This window comes from Solanum stenotomum, chromosome 6 (genome assembly GCF_019186545.1).
Source record: "Solanum stenotomum isolate F172 chromosome 6, ASM1918654v1, whole genome shotgun sequence".
NCBI classification, from domain to species: Eukaryota; Viridiplantae; Streptophyta; class Magnoliopsida; order Solanales; family Solanaceae; genus Solanum; species Solanum stenotomum.
In genome coordinates this window covers 33,829,845-33,856,373 of record NC_064287.1, presented here as the reverse complement: position 1 = coordinate 33,856,373, position 26,529 = coordinate 33,829,845, and the positions used below count along the sequence as shown (strand labels likewise).

Below are 26,529 nucleotides of genomic sequence, written 5' to 3'. Positions count from 1 at the left end.
TTACTCTCCAAATATAGAGAATGAAGAGTAAAATAGAGTAGGGTTGGAGATGGTCTTAGTTGATCGTTCCTTTAACTAAATCATTCATAACTTGAATACGTTGGTTCGTTGAAAATTGTGGCTTATATAGTTGAAATAAGTTCCAACAATACTTTGTTTATAACAAGTTTACTATGTTGGGCCCGGGCTAATCCCTTCTAGTAAATGTAGATGTCACAATTGCCACTTGTGAAAATTAAATATGAGACACTATGTGCAACAACTTCCCTGGAGTATATTTAGTTCCAAGGATAACTTGCTTAACACAAAAGAAAGCTAACTCTTCTCTTGTTTTCTTCTTTAATTTTTATATATGGAAAATTACCAATATGAGAAGAAGCCCAGAGTTCTCTGCCTCCATGGCCATGGAAGTAGTGCTGAAATATTGAAGAAAGAATTGGTACTTGGTTGGCCACAATTTTTACTTGAGAAGCTAGATTTGGTGTTCTTGGATGGACCTTTTTTACTTCAAGATAAAGTGGATGCTCGTGACATTTTTCATCCACCCTACTATGAATGGTTCCAAGCTAATAAGGTCCTTCTCCTTTATTGCTATTTTCCATTTTCTTTTGTAAATTAAGCAGGTTTATCTTGAAATATTCTAAAAAAAATTGCCTTATAAACAAAAGCTAGAACTTGAGTCTGATGAGCAACAAGAACATAAGTTCTAATTTTTTTTTTTCTGTAAGACATAATTTATAATCAATTGAGTAGGTTCATAATTTATAATCGATTGAGTAGGTTCATAATTTATGCGAATCCAATGAATAGACTGAGGGTTCACTTGAATTTATAAATTTTGGCTTAGGCAATGTACACGTGCCAAGAAAATCTACTAAATATGAACAAATACTTAAGTATTTTACCAAGAAAATTTATACATGTTTATGAATAGATCCATATTTTATGATAAATGAATAATATATGTTTTCATTGAGTATCTTAACATTATATTGTAGGACTTCAAGGAAATTTACCATTTTGAAGAATGTCTTCAATATGTTGAAGCTAACATGGAGAAGTATGGACCATTTGATGGTGTTTTAGGTTTCAGTCAGGTAAGTCTTATTATATATTATTATTTCCATATTGGATTAATTCTTCTCGGGAGAAGTATTGGAAACACTCCTGAACTTTTTGCAAATTATTAGTTTCATCACCGAACTATTGACAGATAAAAGGTCAAGAAAAGTGTTGAAAACATCCCTACAATTGACGAAAAATTAGGGTGTATTTCACTCATGTTGCAAGATGTGTTTTTAAGTTCAGTTAGTCAAGTAAAGAAATATTTATAAGGTTATAAATACAGGATGAAACTAATTTAGGAGTGTTTTCAATACTTCTCTCATTTTTATATAATTATATAAGTTAATCAGAAATTTCATCATTATATATATTTCTTTATGTGATTTTAATATTTGTTTAGGGAGCAATTTTAACTGCATCAATGCCTGGAATGCAAAGGGAAAGAGTGGCTTTGACCAAAGTCCCAAAAATAAAATTTGTGATCATAATAGCAGGGGCCAAATTTGGAGGACTCGAATTTGGATGTCCCAAGCTTGCTTCTAATGCATTTGCATCTCCAATTGAGTGTCCATCTTTGCACTTCATAGGTACTTTTCGTGGCTAATTAAAAATACTTCTTTACTTGAGAGTAATTACATATCTATATTTCATGACATTTCTATTACTCTCTCGGACTAAATAGAAATAGAATTGCTATTATTTCATCTTCTTAGTTCTTTGGCTTCTTTTTCGCCGTTGATTATTTCTTCACTGTCATCGGTGAAGTCAATACGTCGAAGATGAGAAATGTTACGACTCTTGTTTCTTCTTCATCATGAAAGTGGGTGAAGAAAAGTAATTACCTTCATGAAAGGAAAGATTATTTTGTTTGTAAGAAGCAAATAAATTAAATTATTTAATTATAACATAAATATAATAAAAATACTTCTTATATTTTTTTTTGCTTCTCATTCTCTCAAAGAGATTGAAATGTACTCTTTATGGCAACTTAATACTTAAGGGGTTATTTATTCCATTTTAGAGTAGTACAAAGTTAATAGGACCTCTCCATAAAGTATTATAAATGTATAGTTGGAGATATGATAATAGCTATGACCCATTTTACTATTTTTTTCTTTTATATTACCTATATTCCATATACATAAAAGTTGAATCTCTAATTTTAGGGCTACAAAAACAAATTTATACTTGTTATAAAAAATAATATAATTGAAGAAGAAGATTGCTTTCAGGCGTGAAGAATCAATTTTCTTAAAAAGATGTTGCTTGTATACATATTGGGAAAATACGGACAAGCAATTCCCTCCAGAATATAACAAAACCCTTGTATATAACTGTAGATTTATTCTTAGGCTACTTTTAGAGAATCCTTATACCTATAAAACATAAGAGATGACCTTTCATAACAACCATGTTCTTTAATGAATAAATAACTTTTCATAATAGTCATGTTCTTTCATGAACAAATTATATGTCTGTTCAATTTAAGACACCTCTTTCAATTAATTAATCGTCAGTATGTACACCTTCTCTTGTTTTTGTGTTGTACAGGTGAAAAGGATCCTCGCATACTAAATGAAGAAGAACTTGTGGGATGCTTCATGAATCCTGTTGTGATTTATTACCCAGAGGGTCACAAAGTACCAAACCTAGGTAATTCATTAAAATTCCTAATTGTTGTTAAATATGTTTTTTTTAAGAGGTAGTTACTAGTAACAATTATATTTTTAGCATTTTTTGTAAATGACGCTAAAACCTATAGAGACATTAGATCTAATGGCAATTAACTAATGTCGGTCTTTATTGATTTGTATATTTATTATCGTTAAAAATTGTTTTTGTGATGTCTCACATGACATATACAAGCTATCTCTCTAGCTATAATGCATCATAAATTTTCTCTCTTTCTATGTAAAGATTATAATTATTTTCTGTGTTTTTCTTTCAGATTCTGAAAGTATAGAAACTGTGATAGAATTGGTTTTTACACTTTTGATGTAATAACTTAAAAAAATTATCTTTGCTGTGAAATTTTAATTTGGTATTATTATGTTGCATTACTACTTGGTATACTTATATGAACTATAATTTTTAGTACTATGCTTAGGTTCATGACTATTTTACAACCTACCCTGTCTTTTCCTATATAGTATTTTTTTTCATGTCCTGTCCCACCCTATTTAAGTAATTATTGCCCTGTCCTTCCCTGTTAAGCATGTGCCCCTGTCTTTCTCCATCTCTCCCTATTGCTATCTCCATTTTTGTTAAGAAAAATATTGGCTAGTATACATTTTCAATACAAGGAGATTTTTGTTGTACAAGTGTAGTTTAATTGATTATAGCAATTTATTTGCTATGTTTTTAGTATATAAGTGACTTTAATTTTCATTTAAATATTATTTTATTGTTAATGTATAAAACTTAAAATTTATAGATTAATGACATTTTCCATTGCCTCTGAGCCTTGGGGAAAAACTTTTTATGCAAAAAAAAAAAAACGAAGAGGTTATTTATTGCCAATTTAGAGTTTAAGTAATCATGTTGTGCCATTTATTCAATTTTTATTGGGAAAATTTCATATATGACAAACAAATTTAATGAAATAACGCTCTATAGGTATAGTTTACATAATTACATTCTATGAGTATAGTTTAGTTTGCTATGAAGTTTTAATTTTGTATAAAACGTTTTTTTTTGTTTTAAATTTATACAATATTTTATTTTATTTTTTAAATAAATGGAAACATGAGCGCTAAATACGGTAACAGTAAATTACATAATCCCATGATTCAAGCTAAACGTCCAAAATCAAATATTTTTCCAAAAAAGAGTTCTATAGCGATAGAAAGACCATACCAACTTGTTTCCTCATACGACTAAACCATCGGATTAATCACTATTTTTGTATATTCAACGCCAAGTAAGGTTTCTTTGAAGGAAACTTCGCGTTTTGAACTGTACGAAAGTATACAATTGATTTGTATATTATATAACTGAAATTTTGAATACGTTTTCTTTTTTTTGCTTTGTTGATTCTAATGGTTCATAAAAATTTCTATTTGCTTATACAAGATTAGATATATCGTATATTAACAATTCTATTTTATTTTTTTGTTCGAAAATTGAATTACGGAATTTGCATATATGATTCGACAAAAAATGTGTGCTTTAATTTGATACAAATAAAAACCTTTGTAAATTTTATTGTATATACAGTTATACAATTTGTATATTGTTTTATTAATATTGTATATATGTAAGTAATCATGTAAAATTCTTATACAATGTATATGTGTAATTAATTGTATAAAATTAGTATGTCAATTGTATGTATGAATCGTGCATAATTCGACAAAAAGGGTATATTGTAATTTGTTAATTTTTGGTGTAATTTGTTTGTATATATAATTGTGTAACATTTGTATATTGTTTAATGTTCATACTATTGCGCGTCTATATATATATATGTATTTGTATAATTTTTCACATTCTGTACATGTGACAGGAATTGTGTGAAATGAATTGTATATAAATGCATTGTATATAATTATTTATATCAATTTGCAAATTAGTAACTTCGTATATGTATTATATTTGTATATGAGCATATGTAAAGGCGTATAAAATGAGTTTCTTTTTTATTAATAACTAGTATACGTACCCACGCTTTGCACGGATATATTAATTTTTTGATTATTTTAATTTCAGAAAATATAAAATAGTTCAAATATTTTTACACGTTTGTCATGTATTATTTTTATGTTGTATTAATAAATTATTATTAAATAAATTTGATTTATAAATTAATTCTTTTAAAAATTAATATATTTAACTAATACATACTATTCATATTCATAATTGAATAACCCAACATATATGCTACATGTCTTATTTTCTTTAGCCTTTACTTTTTGAAGAAAAACATATCTATTTTTATTTTTATAATTATTTTTTAAAAAAACTATCCATATTTATTTTTATAATTATTTAAGTTTGAAAAAAGAGATTTAATTTTTCATGTTTGTTATTTTTTTTTTTTCTATTGCATGTCTGTTATTTTGGGTTGGAGATAAATGGTTTATTGTGCACCTATGATTTAGGAGCATGTTTTTCGGATAAGTTATTTGAAAGAAATTGTAGTAATTTTTAATATGGATAAGTTAAGCATGTGAAATATTTTGATTATCTATTGTTTTTTTTTTATAAGTAAATTTAGCAAGTGACAATTTACAAATACTCATCTAAACAAAATGACTACCCTGGACATAATGCCTCAACTTCCTCTTTTCATTGATCCTACACCTACAGGCTACACTATGATGGGTAGGAGTCCAACTTCCTCACGTATGCTGCTAGCTTTGGTATTAGGCTTGCTCGAAAATAAGTGTCTTGTATGATCACCCGTAGTATAGCATCTACTGATCTTCCCTTCGATTGAAATATTCTCCGATTTCGCTCTTTGCAATACATATATAGTAAACAGTTGTTGTCATGGCAATTTTGTACACTTACTGCTGCACCATTACTTGTTCCTTTAGAATTTCTAATTGCCCATTCATGTATCTCCCTTTGCCACACCATATTCCCTTTCGGTATAGTTTTCCATCGTAGTACTTTCTTCTAGAGATCTCACATTCCACTGTTTCATTACAGATATTACACAATGCACACAGTGGCGTGGTGTTAATCCCCCATCGAGCAATCCTGTCTCGTGTTGCCAATCTATCACAAATTGCTAGTTTGAATATGAACTTCCATTTGGGTACACCCTGATTGTTTAGGATCAACTTTTGGAAATTGGCCTTGGAATGTGAAAATTGTCCATTTGTTGAACGTCTGTCATATTGTATCCAGCTACCTCAAAATATTCCCTAGCTTTAAACTTTGGACTTGTCTCCCATACACTTCTCCCTTTTATGTAATATGTGTGGACCACCCATATTATCCACATCTTCTCCTTCCTTTGACATAGTAGTTTACAGATTGTTGCTTGATTCCATAATTCAATGTTTATAAAGTTTAGTCCCCCTGTTGCCAGAGTTTATCCCATGCTATTAATGTTTTCTTTGTCATTTCCGCATCGCCAGTCCACAAGAATCTCCTACAGATATAGCCTCTATAACCTTGACTATCTTCTTTTGTATAATGAACACCTGCGCCAAAAATGTTTGAATGGAAAACAAAACGCTTTTGATCAGTTGTGTCCTTCCAAAAATCTTGTAGTCCAAGATGTAATACGATTCAGCATACTATCAATCAAAGGCTCACACTGGGTGACAGATAATAGTATTTTAGAACTTAGTGGGACTCCTAAGTATCTAAAAGGTAATTCCCCTTTAATGAAATCCCAATTCCTCCAATATTTTCTCCTGTACACGTTGTTTTACACCCCCCATGTATACTGCACTTTTGCTCTTGTTAGCATATATATAGTCCGGAAGCTAACGAGAACTGTTTAAACTTGGCATTCATAGCCCTTACTGATTGCACATCTCCGCCACAGAATAGTAGCAAATCATCCGCAAAACTTACTTGTGTCACGTTGAGCTTTGCACATCGTGGATGAAACTTGAATCCTTTCACACCTGTTAGGGATTGTAATGATCTACTAAGATACTCCATAGCCATAACAAACAGAAAAGGGGAAAGAGGATCCCCCTGCCTCAGTCCTTTCTTTGCTTGAAATGGCTTTGTCGCCACTCCATTAATCATTACGTACTGTATAGCTCACTGATGTGATGCAACTCATTATCCATTTCAGGAAGATTTGAGGGAATCCAAGCTGTTGCATTACTTGCTCAATGTAGCTCCATTCAACTGAATCATAAACTTTTTGCATATCCACTTTTATCATGCATCGCGGTGATATACCTTTTCTTCCATACGCCTTCACTAGTTCATGACTCATTACTATATTATCCATAATCAACCTTCCTGGAACGAAAGCACTTTGGGAATTGTCTATGATGGCGTCCATTACTTCCTGCATCCTTGTGGTTAGAATCTTTGATATTACTTTATACAATATAGTGCAACAAGAAATGGGCCGAAATTCCTTAACAGACGAGGGATTCTTGATCTTTGGAATCAATGTGATCACTGTGCAGTTGATTGCTCTGTATATCTCAGTAGTTTCAAAAAATTGCAATACAGCATGTGTGACTTCCTCTCCAATCACTATCCACGACTTCTTAAAAAATGGGCATTGAAACCATCAAACCCCGGGGCTTTATTATCATCTATTCCCATAAGAGCTTGTTTTACTTCATCCTTGCTAACTGGTCTGATCAGCAACCTTTGTTGTTCCCTACTTAGAACTTTTCCCCTTTTCATAACCTCCACATTCACAGCAGGTAATGTCCTCGCTGCTGTACCTAACAGACCTTTATAGAACTTTAAGATTTCCTCTTTGATAGCACTATCTGTTTGTAATAGTCGTCCATCTTCTGTGATTAATCTCCTTATTTGGTTTTGTGCTTCTGTTTTTTAGGCATGCAAAGAAGTATGAGATGTTAGAGTCTCCTTTTTTCAACCACTATACTCTGGATTTCTGTTGCATTATACTTTCCTCAACTAGGATCCACGTCTCTAATTCCTGTTTCAATTGTTCTCCACATGACATTGATTCTGGCCCCTTGTAGGATCACTGTGGGTGTTTTGGTAGTTTCTCAAAGCCACCCGAGCTGCAATGATTTTCTCTTCAATATTTCCAAATTCCTTCCTTTCCATGTTCTTCATTACTACCTTCATTTGCTTCAATTTGAGCCAAACCTCATACATAGTTTTTGCTGCGCTTCTTCTATTCCAGCTCTCCTCTACTTCTGTGATAAAAATTTTATGCTCTGCCATGTAGTTATAAAATTGAAAAGGCTTCGGACCCTTTCCATCATTGATGCGCAAGGAAGGGAAATAACACAACTTATTGAGCCAGAGATCACTAGTAATGACGGTTGGCAGGAAACAATGAAGAGCTCTGCAAGTAAAGATGCGACGAGCGTGGGTATGCACATGGATAAGGGACTGGAGACATCTAATTCATTCACACCACTTACACAAGCTGTTACAACAGGTTACTCATATGGAAATAATGCAGTGAGATTGGGGTACATGGTCAACAAAGTGGAGAAGAAGTAGCGCAACACAAAACTAAATTTTAATGAGCATAATAGCATGGAATGTAAGAGGCATGAATCAAGTGTATAAGCAAAAGGAGATGAAGGCATTTTGTAGAGAAAATAATGTTATTCTATTAGCTGTATTAGAAAACAAAGTCAAAGAAGAGAGAGGCACCAAAAATCATAAAGAAGCTTGGGGATAGATGGAGATGGGCTGCGAACTACAATGATGATCGGAGGGGAAGAATTTGGCTATTATGGGACTACTCTATCATCGACTTTAGAGTTGATGTTGTGCACCAACAGTTTGTCTTTGGGTATTGTACTAGAATAAAATCAAACACTGAATTTTACTTTGGAGCAGTGTATGGGTTACACACAATTGCAGATAGGAGGGCCTTATGGGGTGACTTAGAACCAGTGATCAACAATGCTGCAGCACCTCTAGTGCTAATGGATGATTATAATGCCATACTCAAAGGTGACGATAGATTTAATGGCAACCAAGTGACAGATTCTGAAACTAGAGATTTTAACAACTTTCTGCTTGATAATAGTCTGACTGAAATGAAAACCGTGGGTAGACAGTACACATGGACAAACAACCACACACATAGCAAAATAGACAGGATCATTGTTAATGCTGAATGGGTTCAACAATGGCCACACATAAAGGGTGTAATCCTGGAACCCCACTTTTCAGATCACTGTCCACTTAGTGTAAAAATGGAGGAACATGATGGGATTGGTTCGTGGGTCCAAAATTTGTTTCATCTTCCATTCCTTTCTAGGCGGTGCTTGGTTAACCTGCTCTTTTCTAGCTTGCTTCATACCTGTATCTCTCCATGTGCTGCAATTGTGCCCTACTTGACAACACTTTCGACAATAGACAGGACGCCAGTCATACACTATCTTCTGATCAATAATTTTCCCTTTAGGATCCCCGATTTTGATAGCTTCCGGCAAAGGTTTTGCTACATCCATTTCAACCAATATTCGTGCATATCAATGTTCGTCGTGCAAGCATCCGCATATAGTGGAGCTCCGAGGCCACTTCCGATTTTACTTAGGGTTGTGACACTCCACCAATTTAGTGGTAGTTTTACCCAAATTGGGACAGCATTCAGTACTTCCTCTTTGAAATTAAACTCAGCAGACCATGGCCTAATAATGATTGAAGATATTGTAAGGCACTGCCAGCAATACCTCATCTCTATCACTCACACTATTGAATTTAATCACAAAGAAACCTTCATTGTGGTAGAACACCTGCGGTTTCATCACAAAATTCCACTGGCTTGCTACAAATCTTTCAATAGCTCCAATTGACGGTGTGTTGCCTACCACATAGAGCACAAATGCTTTTTGCCATTTCTCATTTATAAGTACTTTTCCCTCTCGTATGTGTTAGAGTTTTGTCCTGATTTTCTTACCATAATTTAAGATTTATTTTTTCTTAAAGAAAAAACAAAATATTACCATAAATGTTTTTACTTTTCTTGAAAGGAAAATATAATATTATTTTATATTTAATTTATTCTCTCCTTGTAGGACTCCTTTTCTAGTAGGAAAGGTTTTAGGACTCTATAAATATATGTTTGTTTCTTCTAACACAATAACAATAACATCCACAATGTAGTCATTTAAGATTCTTGTTTATGGGGAGATTTATTTTCTCTAAAGTTTCAATATTTTTCTTTATATTAGTTTTGATATAATAATATTTTGATTTTTAGTATAAGTTTTTGTTATCTGATTTATCAACTATATGATTTACAAATTGTAAACTTCCGCATGACGCCCTACTCACCCTTGATAACCCAACAAGTGGTATCAGAGCACATGGTCCAACGATCCCCTGGTCCGATGATCCTATGGTTCAACAAGATTGGAGAAAGGTTCAAGTGGTATCAGAGCACATGATTCAATGATCCAATGGTTCAATAACCCAGGTTCATCGAGGTTGAAGATAGGCTCAAGATGGTTTCAAATCAATTTGTAATCAACTTGATGATAATGAAGATTTTTGTGTTACTACATGTGGAGAAAATTTTCAAATATATTTTCAACAATATCCTGCTGCTCTATCCTTTAAAACAAAATCAATTTTCAACTCATGCTTATTTTATAGCACGGCCTCCAACTTTCAACCCCTGCAAACTTTAATGCTCGGGCTCCACTTTTAACTCATGTATCTTTACTTTTAACGCATGAGCTCCACTTTTAACTCATGCATCTTACTTTTAACGCATGAGCTCCACTTTCAACTCATGCATATTACTTTTAACGCATGAGCTCCACTTTCAACCCTATTCATCACTTTTAACACAGGGCTCCAATTTTTAACTCATATAAATTTTTAAATCATGGTAAGCAGCAGTGATACATGAAAAATTTGTGAAGAACAAGATTATCAAGCATACGAAGAAGGCGAATCAAGTTTTGTCAAGAAAATCCAGTCAAAAGGGGAGATTTGTTAGGGTTTTGCCCTGATTTTCTTACCATAATTTAAGATTTATTTTTCCTTAAAGAAAAAACAAAACATTACCATAAATGTTTTTACTTTTCTTGAAAGGAAAATATAATATTATTTTATATTTGATTTATTCTCTCCTTTTAGGACTCCTTTTCTAGTAGAAAAGGTTTTAGGACTCTATAAATATATGTTTGTTTCTTCTAACACAATAACAATATCATCCACAATGTAGTCATTTAAGATTCTTATTTATGGGGAGATTTATTTTCTCTAAAATTTTAATATTTTTCTTTATATTAGTTTTGATATAATAATATTTTGATTTTTAGTATAAGTTTTTGTTATCTGATTTATCAACTATATGATTTGCAAATTGTAAGCTTCCGCATGACGCCCTACTCACCCTTCATAACCCAACAGTATGATCGGTGGTATATAGCTTAGATTCATCCCCTTCCCTTTGCTGTCATTTTGTTTTGGTCAAACAGTCCCACCCATGCTCGTCCATCCTCATTATGCTTTAATTCAGCTCTCTGTCCTTCTCCAGTCGTCTCCTTCTCTGCTACTAACAGCACCTCTTTCACTGATGCTCCGCCATTATTCCATACTGGACTCGCTGCGTGAGTAGTAGATGTTGATAATTTTCCATTTTCTATTGGTAATACTGAAATACTTTCGAAAAATTTTTTTCATCATAAAAGTATCATCCTTAAATACATTAGGTGAAGAAGTTCTTAATCAGTTACCTTAATTTTAGGATTCCATCATAAAACTACCATACCAAAATTTAAAATTGTGGTTAATAATTAAAAAAAAATAAAAATTACTGCAATAATAATTGGAGATAAATTAATTATTTTAATCATCACAGGAGACAAAAACCTGCCATGTAGTTGCTATTCAAAAGGGGTAAAAAAAATCATGATTTACACTTTTCTAGTAACCATATTTAGTGAATTTGCAAATAAATAAATTTATTTTTATTCTTAACAAAATCTAATTTTTTATTTTATTATTTTTTTGTTAATCAGTTTTAAGAGTTCGTGTATAGGTGGAAATGTAATGGAAAGTTGTAAAACCGACTATTTAAATTCTACAACAACAACAACATACCCAGTGAAATCCCACTAGGTGGGGTCTGGGGAGGGTAGAGTGTACGCAGACCTTACCACTACCTCGTGGAGGTAGAGAGGCTGTTTCCGAAAGACCCTCAGCTCAAGTACATCAAATCCAAGTAAAAGACAAGAAATATATAAAACATAACATCCAATAAGAAAATAGTGTATAATCAACAAAGGAGACAATAACATCAAGAAAATAATGCGAGAATGGAACGCAGTAAACACATTAGGCTATGGGTAACACAGACAAGAACTACAAGCGCAATGCTAAGACTACTACAAACGCTAACAACCCATACCCTCGCAAGGAAGGACAACACGCTAACCCAACTAACCTTCAACCTTAATACGCGACCTCCACTCCTTCCTATCTAGAGTCATGTCCTCGGTAATGTGAAGCTGAGCCAAGTCCTGTCTAATCACCTCTACCCAATACTTCTTAGGCCTACCTCTACCCCTCCGCGTACCCTCTACAACCAGCCCCTCGCACCTCCTCACTGGGGCGTCTGCGCTCCGTCTCTTCACATGCCCAAACCATCTCAGTCTCGCTTCCCTCAGCTTGTCCACCACAGAGGCCACTCCCACCTTCTCCCGGGTAACCTCATTCCTAATCTTATCGCTCCTAGTGTGCCCACACATCCATCTCAGCATCCTCATCTCCGCAACATGCATTTTTTGAACATGTGAGTTCTTGACTGGCCAACACTTCGCTCCATACAACAAGGCCGGTCTAACTACCACTCTGTAGAACTTACCTTTGAGTTTAGGTGGAATTTTCTTATCACACAAGACTCCAGAGGCGAGCCTCCATTTCATCCAAGCAACCCCAATGCGATGTGTGACATCATCATCGATGTCACCACTTCCTTGGATTACAAACCCAAGATACTTAAAACTTTCTTTCTTAGGAATGATCTGTGTGGCAAGTCTCACTTCCACATCTACCTCATCCAACGCATCACTGAATTTGCACCCCAAATATTCTAATTGTGAATAAAAGTTTAATATTAGGAAAAAAAAACATGCTAATATTTAGTTAGTAATTCAGTTTTATATTCACATTTTATTTAAATATTTTTTTAAATTTTAAAGCGGATCATTTAAATTTTAAATTTTTTAATCATTATGTTTATATAAATTTTATATATTTTTTAAAATGGTTATATCACGATAAATTTAAGTAATTCTTTAATAAAACTTAATTTTTAAAATTTTAGTTTAGAATTTAATATGATTTCAAATTACAAATAATTAATTTTAATAAGGAAATTATTTTTTTGTGATGCAATAAGATTTTAGGAATTCTATTTTGTGACTTTTGTCTTATAAACCCATAAGTTATAAATCTATCCAAACATGCTCTAATAAAAAAAAGATAGAATTATCAAAGATATCCCATCAACAAATAATAGTTTTATCGAACTTTATGGGAAAACGTAAATAACATATGTTTAAATATCATACTCTTCACAACAATACTACTTAAAGGCCAGGAAATAAAAACTAAACTAAATAAACAGAAGGCTTAAAAGACTGGATAATGCGTGATCTTTAAAACTAATTAGGCCAACTAATTAATTAGTCTAAATAGAAATGTTAAAATTTAAGATTATAATTTATAATAAATATTATCCTTAAACGGTTATGATTAGTTTTAAAACTACATATATTTTGTTTCTAATTTTAAACTTATATTTTAAAAATTAATTAACCACTCTCAATTCAAAATTCAAAATTTAAAATTTAAAAATATTATGTAACTCTTTAAAAAAATATTTTTTTATAATTTTTAAATAGTTTCTTACTTCCTTATTAGAAAGTATCAAAAAAACAAAATCAACACACTAATTATTCGACTAATTAAAACTTAAGCATCAAACCAACAAACTCAAAATATACTATTTTTAGTATAGAATCTTAGATAACTTCAACAAAATATTGAGATCATTTCATGATTGTTTAAATAATCAAATAAAAACATACGTTAAAATTTTGTATTAAATTTATGATCATGACTAATTTATCTTACGCTAAGATTAAAAATCTATATTAAAAAAATAGACATGAATTAATATGGTGAACAAACTTGTTAAATTCTAAAATAAAAAATTATAAATACTTACCTCTAGTGTTGATTTTATAGTCCAAGAATCTTCCCAATATTAAACTGTCACATTTTGAAGTGAACTAAAAAAAATATCGAAATTTAACATTTAGATTGAACAATTTTAGCAAAAATGTAGAACAATGAATATACATATAATAAATAAGACAAAGATAAAAGAAGAACAAAAACTGATACAAAGAAAGTTGAAAGAATGGTTTGCCAACATCACTGTAGTATTAGTATATATATAAATCTTTGTTAATTGATTGCAGGATGGGTGATCCACGGGTTAGTCATGTTTACAGGGAACAAAATAAACTAGCGGATGCTTTAGCTGCTGTCGCCATAACTACTACTTTTGTGGATAATAACACTATGCTGTTTTGGAACTCTCCAGCATCTTTGACGGATATTTTGCGGGCTGACAAGAATGGAGAGTTGTATAGTAGAAGAGTGCAGGCCCACTCCAGTAGGTTAAAATGTTTAATACTAGTTCGGCTAGGTAGGTTGTACATACATCATCCGTTAGTTCGGTTGTTTCTGTAGTGGCACGGCCATAACTTATGACCCTGTAAACTGTTTTGTTATATGCTATTTACTCTTTTCTGACCCAAAATAAAAAAAAAGTTTCAATTCTATAACCCTTTTTTTAAACTCATTTATTAGAGAGATTTGCAAACCGTGTGATTGAATTCTTTTGAAATTTAAAATTTATTTTTAAGACTTTCTTTAAGAATTTAAACCGTTTATGTACTTATTAGAAGTCTGCTAAACAAATTCAATTTGTTTTTTTCAATACTACTTTAAAAAAAAAATAAAAAAAAATCAGCATCCAAAAACGAAAAGCAGATTTAAAAGTTATTTAAAAAACCGCTTTATACGATATTAAAAAGCAATTTTTTATACGATATTAAAAATAAAATAGACTTTTTTTTTTGTGATGACTTGTCAGCGTTTTTATATATAAAAATAGATGACATTTTGTCCGTGTTTGTATAAATGCATTTTTTTTTAAAAAAAGGTATAAATTAGTTTCTTTTTAAAATATTAAATCTGTCCAAGATATAATTTTTTTTAAAATTGAATTTTGAAATTTTTTAACTGATTTGAAGTGGAGTTTTATTACCAATTGATCTTTATTTGACGTGTGTTTTTATTTCAAATTTTGAATTTAGAATATTTAACTAGTTATATAATATTTAATTATTTATAATTTAAAATTCTGAATTTTGTGGTGCTGACATGTGTCCTTTTTTCTTCTCCTATTATATATAGATAGATTATATACATAAACTTCAAACAATTTGTATATAACTAATAATATATACAAATACCAATATACAATTGTGATTTTGGCAGAAACTGTACATAAACTTCAATAATCTTGTATATAACTAAACAAAATATACAAATAACTAATATAAAATGTGATTTGAACATGAAATATACAATATAAATATATCTATATACAAATATGATTTAAGCAGGAAATATACACATAATTTATGTAAATTTGTAAACAACTAATGAAATATACAAATATCTAGATACAATTGTGTTTTAAGCAAATACCCGATGTTCTTCAGATTTGTCCAAATCTGATAAAGTAGACACAATCTCCTCTGAATTACTGTTTTTGGTTTTTCTCTTACTTCCTCCTTCAACAATTTTAATGTCGCTTGCCTTGGCATTTTTGATGACTTTCTGAAATGCAATTGGTTTTTTTTCTCTTGAATCTCAATTCTTCAATAGATTTTTCATCTCGAACTTGTATAGATTTTTCCATAGACTCTGCATTGACTCCAAAATCTTAAGTTGAACTGATTGAAAACGAAGGTGGATTGTCAACAACATGAGCTTGGACATGCAATGGCGTACCTCTTGTAATCCTCTTAGATGAAGTCGAATCATTCATTTTATTTTTGAAAAACTGATAATTTGATAAGTAATGAGGGAATTTTTAGAAAAAATTATCAAAAAACTAATAAGCATAATACATATACAATTGTTGAAAAACTAAAAAAAAAGAAGATTCACCCACGATTTTGATGGTTACCTGCAAAAAATGAAAATATAATTGGAGGAGAAGGTGAAATTCGAATTTCAAATTGGAAGTGGAAGAGTGATTTTAGGATAAAAATAGGGAATTATGATAGGAGAGATAAATTTGATTTTGTATAAAATCATATACCAAAACCGATGGGCTTCTTTAGTTCGGTATACAAAGAGGTGGTGGGTCCCATTATTAATGACAAAAAAACTGAAACTATATTTACTGACAGTTAATAAGTTAAACTATATCCTAATTGACTAATAACATAGTGATATTTTCCAACTCGGGCAATTTTCCCATTTAGGAATATTGAATGTGAACTGAAGACATTTTCTGATTTGGGCTCATTTGAGCGAACATTCATGTAAAAAGGGGGCTTAAATTTGGTTTAGTTTGGGCCTTATTTTAAACGAATTTTCTTGGTCTTTTTCCTTTAAATTAATTTCTCTAGTAGTGCTTCTTTACCAATAACTTGGAACACATAATTAATTATAATAAATTTTATGTCTAAAATATATGAAATACAAATAAAGCACATTTTTATAGTAAAAATAGTAATAAAGCTAGAAAAAATAATACGTTCAAATTATTAATGCTCAAGAAGCATAGAGAAATTAATGGAAGGAAAATAGAACAAAATTGGGTTTCAATAATACGGATTGAATCAACCATAGGGACCTCCCTACTTACATCCCACACAGAGAAAAAAAATAAGCTAGATGTCCACTAGCCATTAACCTTTGAGCCCTAATAAAAGAGATAACTCCAGTCGGTGAGTGACTACAAGAGCCCAACAACACCACCGAACGAACACTAGGCATGGGTAATGTAATAGTCTTTGCAAAACAATCCAAGATAGAATGATAGGGGGATAACCAGTCCATGCCCATAATAACATCAAAATCCAACATACTTAGCACAATAAGGCCAGCCCGAGTGTCATACTCCTAAATAGTCACCGAACAAAATTGATACACCAGACCCACTACTAAAGACTCACCCACATTGGGTCGAAACATGCAATGATGCTACCAAAGTCTCTGAAATCAAACTCATATGGAATCATAATATACAGAAACATATAAAAAAAAGTAAAGCTAGGATTGAAAAAAGTCGAGGTGGGATGATGGCATAAAATATCATACATTGTATAACATTGTATGGTGCCTCAGCCTCCGCCCTCAATGGTACTGGATATAAGTGGACTTGTCCACCTCTGCCTCAAGCATCAGTCCTACCACCTGACTTGTCTCCCTGAGATCCTCCCAGAGCTCCCTGATGACCGCATCATCGGTCCTGACCCTAGGGACCACCTCTAGCTGGAAGTGCTACTATTCTAACTAGTTTAGCTGGATAGGGAGCTGCTACAATTTCCCCTCACAAGGAGAATCTCTAGGTTAATAATCAAAATACCTACAATCATAGCAACCCTATAAAGATTGACCCACAACATATTGATAACCATGGCCTAAAGCCCATGACTATGAACCCCCTCGAACTTTGACCCATATCAGCATCACTTTGACTATATTGGTCACCTTCTCAAGCCTAAATCATCACCTGAATAGGTCGACAAGCCTAACCCTGCAGAAAACACCGACAAGGTCTATTATATGAGTTCTTAGGCCTAGAATATGACCCATTGTAGCTACCATGATGCCAAGACCTCTTTTCATAACCCATGTGATACTCATGACAGAGTTGCTCCATAATACTAGCATGGTCAGCAATATTCAAGATTGAGAGGCCCGCTGAAACCATAGACTCAATCTCAATCTGCAACTGAAGTCTCAACCCACGAACAAAACAACAAACTCTCTTTTTCTTGGTAGGAAGAATAATCATAGCATGACCTATGAGATCATGAAACAGTGTACCGTATAATCGATATAGACCATGTGAGCTATAACAAGGAATCTAGTGTCTATCCCACACCGAAAGAGATGTCCTTGTTTGCCAAGGTAAGAACCATACATTTGAGCTAAAGTTGATCCACTAGCTAATGTCTATCTAAGACAAACTTATGCTGACACATAGTTATGGGATAGGGAGATTTCTACTAGAAACCCGACCTCTACTAACGGTAGAGCTTCCATCCCAATATTCTCTCAGTGCTAAGTATAAATCCCACAGAATAGTCATTAGTCATATTCATCTTATTATCTATGGAAAGGTACAATTAAGCAACCAATCCAAGCTAGAGTTCATTTAGAATAACTCCTAAATCTTGATTCAACTTAGGTGAGAACCTTTCACAACAACTACAACATTTATACTTTAATCTCAAAGCATCCTCAAATTATTTACATAAATTTCATCATAGAACATGCATATCTTCATAAATTCATCTTTCATAGTTCATAAGCTTAATCATGTGTGAATGCATAGGTTCATATGAATTTAAATAAAAAAAAACATGTAATTACTTCAATTCACGCCTAAATAGATAGAAAACAATCAATTAGATCATAATTGAAAGGAACCCATGAAGATTGAAGAAAACCCTAACTTGAATTGAAAATAAATCTTTATAAAGTTGGAGATTTTAGAAACCCTATGGAGGAAAGGAGTCAAAGGACTCCATAGGTGAATACTAACATACCTTAGAGTTCAAGTCTCAATTTCTATGGTGAATTTGAGGTCTTGGTGCTTGAAACCCTAGATTGTTCTTTATTGAGTTGAGGGAATTTCAAGGGGATGTACTTGGAGGGAATTTAGGAGTTTAGGGGAATGATTTTGAATGGATAATTTTTGGGTCTAAAAAGACTTATATAGGTCTTGGGATTAGAACCAAAATGAACAAGTTTAAACATTAATAATTAGAGAAAAGAACCAAAAGCCCCTTCAAATTGTCGGGCCATTCTACGGTTTTGACCTACGGTCTGTAGATGGAATTTTTAAAACATTATTTCCCCTCTTCCTACGGTTGCCATCTACGGCCCGTACAAGCTTCTATGGTCTGTAGATGGGACCCGTAGACACATCGTGCAACCCAAAAATCTCTTTTCTTCATTTTCCAAAATCTGAAGTGTTGCAATAAGTAGTTTAATGATTTTTCTATTTTATCCAGTGAAGATCCATTCGACCGAGATGACTGGAGTTCAAAAGCAGCACTATAATCTTTAGTTGGTATTCAACATGTTGGATGTGACTAGGAGTGGAAAACGAGCGGGTCGAGTCGAATATGACTCGATAAAAAATGAGTTAAATAGAAATGGGTAAAATACTCGACTCGACTCATATTTTAAATGGGTAAAAAACGAGTTACCCAATGGATAATATGGGTATCCATATTACCCATATTATTCCATGAGTCAAGTTTCTCGCATGCTCAATGAGCTCCAAAATGACCAAGTCATAAAGCATTTCAAGACATAAAATGATCAATTTGGATAATGCCGATAACTAAATCAGACAATTATGACTGGAACACTTTTGTCAAATGGCAATTAAGTCTGCCTAATCCACCAAAATTGTTATTGGAAAAAAGAGATACATTTTACAAAAAGTTGTTTTGTTTTCTACTCAATCAAACTCAATTGTTTGCATCAATGTAGTCTACATGACAAGTTTCTAACAGTTCTTCAAACACTTCTTCCATCTTATGTCATGACCTCTAAAGCCTCTATGGTTTGTCCAAGTATGTTAAATGTTGTTGCTGCAATATGAGATGGTGTTAATCCTGCTTCCGCCAACTGATCAACTGGAGATCCATTATTAATTGCTCGGCAGCATGTTAACTCTAAAAAGACAAAAATGCTGCACCTACAAGGCCACCAGTTCCAACAAAATTTTCACAAACTCTCAGTGATTTCTGCTATTGTAGATTGTCCTTTGAGATGCGATGATCTGACAGAAAAAAGAAAACAAAAAAAAATAAGATCGTAGGTATGCAGAAACTTTCATTACATATTCTAATAAATGTGAAGTTACTTTCATTATACATTTTAATAAATTTGAAGTTACATATCTAAGTTCAGAAAGATGAGAACAGTTGATCATAAACTGTTATTAACAACAGAAAGTACTAAGAACAATATAAAAGAAAGGCAGAAAAATGTGAGTTGCTCTCAAGTCTTACCTCTAAGTTTATCAACATAAGGTTGAAGGTCAACAACAATCTCATCTTCATCAGAATCTGATTCGAATCCATCAAGATCTTCAACAATTTTTTAAAAAACAAGTCATTACAGTTCTAAATGCAAATTCACTATATTAAATGAAACAAATGAAACTAGAGAAGATAATTTTACCTTCTTGTCCACAAATCCAATCCCTAGTACATAGTTTCGCCTCAGCATTTGCAGGAAGAATAGAACTTTGAAACTTTCCAATGACATGACCTCCGATGCTAAATGCAGATTCAGAGGCTACTGTAGTGATGGGCACACTCAAAACATCCCGTGCCATTAATGAAAGTTCTGGATACCTTAGTTTGTTATCCTTCCAAAATCCAAGTACATCTAGATTCGGATTTGTTTTACGATCAACGTTAGCTTCTTCCAAATATAACTCTAATTGTGTTTTACTGGTACTCGACTCTAACTGACTTTGAAACATATCAAACTCCTCAAATGCTTCAGTCATTTGATTTCTACTACTATAAGCATGCTCCTCTGGTAATGAAGTTGACAACGAGGTTGTAATAGATGGTATCAAGTACTCTTCGAATAATAACTTTAAATTATCTTCGATAACCTTCACTTTTTGATCAGCGCTATCAGAATTAATCTTTGAAAAACAAAACTTAACAAAATTCAGTTTATATCGTGGGTCAAGAACCATTGCTATAGATAAAATGATGTTATATGACTCCCAATATTTTTTGAACTTCTTTAACATAGAAGTGGACATCTCAGTCATCATTGGATCTTTACTTCTTTTGTGTTCTACCAATAGCATTTCAATTCTCCATATCTTAGGAAGATACAAATTTGTTGTGGGGTACTTGCATCCAGAAAATAAAGTTGTGATATCATAGAACGGCCTAAAAAATGTAGCTACAATCTCAACCTTTTTCCACTCATCTTCAAAAAGGCCATGTCTAAAATCAGGATCAACCAAGTCATAATGAATATATGCCTGCTGATACAGAAGAGCACTTTCAATCATTTGATAGGTTGAATTCCATTGAATAGGCACATCTTGGCATAGTTTTTTAGAACATGGTAGACCAAGGTTACTAAGGCACTCCGCAAATTTCTCTAGTCTTACTTCTGAATTCTTGATATACTTAACACCTTCTCTAATTTTTCCAATAGCTGCATCAACCTTCGCTAAACCCGCCTTAACAATTAAGTTAAGAATGTGATTTCCACAACGAACATGAAGAAACTTTCCCTCACAAACTAGTGAACGCATCAAAGATAAATGATTCTTCAAAACATCAACCACACCTTTATTGCAAGTAGCATTATCTAAAGTAAGGGCAAAGATTTTCTTTTCGATTCCCCACTCTTTAAGAAAATCAATCAATAAATGACCTAAAACTACACCCGAATGTGGAGGAGGAACATGACGAAAAATCAAAACCCTTTTCTGAAGAACCCAATTTATGTCCACATAATGAGCTGTTACACACATATAGCCATTAGATACTAATGAAGTCCACATGTCAGATGTCAAACACACTCTACTAGAAATCAATGCAAGTTCAGCTTTTAAAAGTTCTTTTTCTCTAGCATACAAATTCAAGATATCCGACTTGGCTGTGTTTCTTGATATATGCCTCGCTATTGGATTTAAATACGAATGAATATCCCTGATGCCTTTGTGCTCTACAAAACTGAAAGCATAATTATGCCTACATATAGCCAATGACATCTTCTCTCGATAAGTTTTTTGATCTATTGGCTCATTTTGACCCTCTTTAGCCTTATCCGGGTTATGTTTCTCCAAATGACGCTTTAGATTTGTTGTTCCAAATGTAGGGCCCATTGCAAAATTTTTTTTACAGATCATGCATTGAACTTCATACTTTCCGTCAATAGAATTAGGCTTAAGTCTAATAAAATAATCCCAAACAACAGATGTTTTCCTTTTTGCTCGTATCAACGAAGTTGCAGTACTTCGTTCACAAGACTCTTCATTGCCTTCTATCGACATATCACCCTAATTTTACAAATCATAAACAATGAGCCATACATACAAATAACAAAATCAACTCATAGCAGCACAATCAATAAGGTAAGAATATGAAATGAACCAAAAGTTACTTTAGCTTTTCACAGACTATGTCTCTGTGGATCATCCATATCTATTTCACACTATTGAGGGAACTACTTCTTTGGCCTTCAACCTACCATAGCCCTCTTTCTTCATTTGGGTTTGGAGCAGGTATGCTCATATAGGCAGGGTTAAGAAGTAGTTGTACCCATGACTAGAAGTTGTATTTACACATGCATCACTAACTAGATCTAAAAGTTGAACTAAAGAAACAGGTAGAAAGTCTACCATCAAATCAATCAAAACAGCAAAGCAAAGTACCACAACAACAACAACAACAACAACAACAACAAAAATAGAAAAGGAGAAAATAGAGACGGAGACAGAAGTAAAGACGAAGGAGAGAGTCTCACCGGAGAAATCGCCGGAGCTGAGACAATGTTGGTTGATGGAAGACGATGAAAAGCTGAGGCAATTTTGGTTCGTGTGGGTTTCAAATTTCTGCCCTATTTTTTCTCTTACAGTGAATAAGCCTTTCTATTTTCCCATTTTTACCCATTTAAGTACCCATATTTTAAATGGGTAATATGATTTGGACTCATATTTGACTCATTTTAAAAGCATTGGGTACCCAACCCATTTTAAATGGGTAAAAATGAATGGATACCCAGATTTATTACTCATTTTGCCAGCCCTAGACGTGACTAATTCAAAGAGAATTGCGAAGTAATTCAGTAAAAGGTATGCAGTGCATTGTCGTTGAAGGTATGGGCTTATGCCTTTAAGCAACATACAAATTTCTATAGCTAAGATATCGTGTTTCATCTACTATATATTGTCTTATTGCTGTTTTGAAATGCTTAGTTGCTCGAGTGTCTAACACTTAATGCACCTAAATTTAAGGACCATATTGAAGCTATATTAACTGTGAGCATTTTGAGTTGATCGATGTTTGTATTCACAATGGCTTTTACTAAATTGATAGGAAGAACCCTTTAAATGGTGGTGCTTTATTTGGTGCATCTCTAATGAATTTCTAGGTTTTGTTGTTAAATTAGATAAATTCCATGGAGTATTTAACAAGTACGGGTACCACCTTTCCTTGTAATTATATTTTCCAGTAGGTGAAAATAACATAATAATATTGCATATGCTAATTGTAAAGATATGTCACCTGGGCCTAACTCAACCTCAAAAGCTAGCTCATGAGGGGAGGTTTGTCTAAGTCCATATAAGGAGACCAAATTCCCATCCCTTTACTGATGTGGGACTTCTTAACACTAATCTTCAATTGCCTTTGTCTTTTGGTTTTGCTACTCTTTTACACTCGCATTTTAAACTCATGTCTAGTCCAATATGTCAGATGTCATTTGTGTTAAATGATACAAATACATGGTGAATAGAACAACATCAAAAAAGACATTCTATAGTTATATTAAGAGATAAATATCAAATCCCTTTAGTTCTCTACAATTTTATAATTTTAATCATTACATTGGAGTGAGATGTAGAGCAACATGATCGAATGGTAAACATGATCAATGGATTCTTGGTAAGCAGCTGAAGTGTTCTTCCGAAAGCCAGACCAATAGGCAGGGTGTTTAAAGAAGTTGTGAGTTGATACACATAGATGATGTATTAGATTTTTTAAATTGTTTTTTATGTTCTTTTAGTTTAAAGAAAGTCTATTGAAAATTTGATGATTTTTGACGTAATTTGTGTTAAAAACTTCATGATTTGATTGTACTTATTATGATAAGAAATATTTTATTGATTTAATTATGATTATGAATGTATTAGTTTATCACTTAACTAACATGAAGATTAGTTGTAGCTTATATAACTATATATAAACTACCGTATGTTTAAAATTAATATTAAATTGAACAAACATATTGGGGAGGTTATAAGCCCTCCAAAAAGAAGCACTAATTTTTTATTAAAATAATTTATTACTTGTACAATTATGTATACTTGTGTGTGTTTGGGAGCAACAATCAACTAAGTCAAGCTTGTACTTCCAAACAAGCCAAAATAATTGTTTGGTTTCCTTTATGTGCAAGGAAAGATAAAATTGAATACTTACGATAGTGTCAAAACACAGTTTGGAGATGTGGCTTTTGGAGCGATGATTAGAGATTATCATGAAAAATGATTGTTGGGATATTTAGATTAGTTGAAACCAATGAGAAGATTCACTATATAATTATGGAGTGCTAATTGTAGCTAATTTAATAGGACACCAAGAAGTCAAAGTGGAAAGAACCTACCTAATCGTTGTCAAGATTTTTAAGGATGTGGACATAAAACATAAATTTAGATTAAACACATTTGGAGATAAGTGAATCAATGTCGTAATTTTCTAACAAATGTCATAAAAATTTAATAATCTGAAAAAATGCGCTCGAGGGTATAAAGTTTATGTTCTTGGCAGACTTAAGTGATATTGTTTTTGAAACCTATAATTTTTTATATTCCTAGACTATTCAAAATGGGTCTACTTAAACCTTACATTACAATTTTAGCTAAGAAATACCTTCGCCATTAAATGCCGTTAAGCTAATCAAGTAGCTCAAAAATACTTTTCCTAACTAACAATTACTTTAAATAAAGATAACATAACCAATTTAACCTTGAACTATTCGTAGTTGGGTAATTTAAAATATTTTGGGAGGAGAAGATTGAATGTGTCAAAAAATATAATAACAACTTAAGAAAATAAAATAGAATAAAGGCTTCCCATCTTAACAAATAAAAAATGATGACGTACAATTATTGTTTTATCGGATTCTTTACACAAAAGATATGAGTTATTATTATTTAACATGAAATCATTTATTTTTTTCTTACATAACTATTTAAAATTTTAAATAATGGTCAAAAGGGAAAAAATGATCCCTTTTCTCTTATTTTGACAAATCATTAGTAGGAAGGATATTTTAGTTTTAGCTTTGACTAGTTGGAGAGCATTTTTGAGCTGGTTAACTAACGAGAATGATACTATATTGCCAAAAAAAAATATAACACGATAAAATCTTTATCAAATTGTTGATGGGCATTTTAAACAAATTTCTCTATTTATTATATAAATATATATATAGCATATAACGTGGCAGGAGCTATATTTAGAAAATAGTAGCATTGCATTGAAGACACAACCAACTCTTTGTTTTCTTTGTCAGAGAAAAATTCCCCCTATAATAAAGAGGGTGTTTGGATTGACTTAAAAATTGGTCAAATTTACTTTTAATTTAGTTTTTGATTTCTAGAAGTGTTTGATAAATATAAAAAATTACTTGAAATAAATAAAAAAATTACTTAAAATAAGTTATGAAGTGTTTGGCAAGGTTAAAAATAACTTAAAATAAATTTAAAATTACTTAAAATAAGTCAAAAACCAAAAAGAGGTCTCCATTTACTTTTTATTTTTTGACTTAAAAGTTATTCGAATTTAACTTTTTATCTTTAACTTAAAAATTATTTTTTTAAGTCAATCCAAACGATCTCTAAATATTATCCATGGATGTGCCTAACCACAGTCCACAAATATACAATAATTTATTAAAGGGCTCCACTTGACAAAAGCTTGCGACTTTGTTGCCTCAAAGTTGTTGTTAAACAACAGTATCTTGGCAAAAACTGCTTCCCAACTTGCATGAAAGTTGACTTTTATCTTTTCAACCCAAATGGAGACAAATGACAATTATTTATGTTACAAATAGGAGTTATAACAGTACAACTATGTAATATTCTATTAAAACAAAGATCATCTAAAAAAAATATAATAATCACACGATCCTCATGTGATGACTATCTTTGTGGCACCAACTACCATAAAATCAAGGCTGTCTATGTTATAAAAGTCCAAACTATCATGTGTTAGCTTAGTCAACAAAGAAAGAAAAGGAATTAAAAATGAAATTGTCTAAGCCATTTAATACTAACATATATATATATATATATATATATATATATATATATATAGTTAATTAGATTAAGTTAGAAAACTAGAAAACGGATAACTTAATCAAATAATTAATATTAATGTAGTGTGTAAGATTTTCTAATAAAGCCAATATTTGATTGTTGAATCGACTTAGGGTGTGTTTGATATGTAGGAAAATATTTTTCAATTTTCTCATGTTTGGTTGGATAAAATGTTTTGGAAAATATTTTCCAAATCAACTCATTTTCCTCAAATTTAAGGAAAATGACTTCCCTTCCCTTCAAAAATTAAGGAAAAACATTTTCCAAAACTCTCCACCAACTTCAAATTACAATTTTTTTTATTGACAAAAAATAATTTTAAAGCTTTTTAAAAAAATATATTTTCAACTTTAATTTTTAATTTTTTTACCTCACCCTCACCCCCTACCCCCTACCCCCTACCCTGCCCCTTACCCACCTCCCCGCCAGCCCCCTACCCC

At 32.1% G+C, this 26,529-nt stretch overlaps 1 protein-coding gene and 1 long non-coding RNA gene across 2 annotated transcripts; one reads left to right on the top strand and one right to left on the bottom strand.

Moving 5' to 3' along the window:
* Window positions 1–282: 282 nt before the first annotated feature.
* Window positions 283–2,911, top strand: LOC125868561 (uncharacterized). Its single transcript, XM_049549195.1, has 4 exons — window positions 283–574; window positions 999–1,097; window positions 1,466–1,652; window positions 2,617–2,911. Exons 1-4 carry the CDS (start codon window positions 353–355, stop codon window positions 2,769–2,771), a joined length of 663 nt encoding a protein of 220 aa, XP_049405152.1. The 5' UTR covers window positions 283–352; the 3' UTR covers window positions 2,772–2,911.
* A 16,614-nt stretch (window positions 2,912–19,525) lies between these two features.
* On the bottom strand, window positions 19,526–20,309 carry LOC125868568 (uncharacterized). The gene is made up of 3 exons (XR_007446739.1): window positions 20,191–20,309; window positions 20,019–20,096; window positions 19,526–19,786 (listed from the first exon to the last, which is right to left on the bottom strand). It is a non-coding gene; the product is annotated as an uncharacterized LOC125868568 (long non-coding RNA).
* Between the last annotated feature and the right edge of the window lie 6,220 nt (window positions 20,310–26,529).

What these genes read in the sequence shown, in the direction of transcription:
- LOC125868561 (XM_049549195.1), top strand. Translation starts at nt 353, where the DNA reads ATGGAAAATTACCAATATGAGAAGAAGCCCAGAGTTCTCTGCCTCCAT. An exon ending in AATGGTTCCAAGCTAATAAG is followed by an intron (nt 575 to 998) that starts GTCCTTCTCCTT and finishes ATTATATTGTAG; the next exon opens with GACTTCAAGGAAATTTACCA. An exon ending in GTGTTTTAGGTTTCAGTCAG is followed by an intron (nt 1,098 to 1,465) that starts GTAAGTCTTATT and finishes ATATTTGTTTAG; the next exon opens with GGAGCAATTTTAACTGCATC.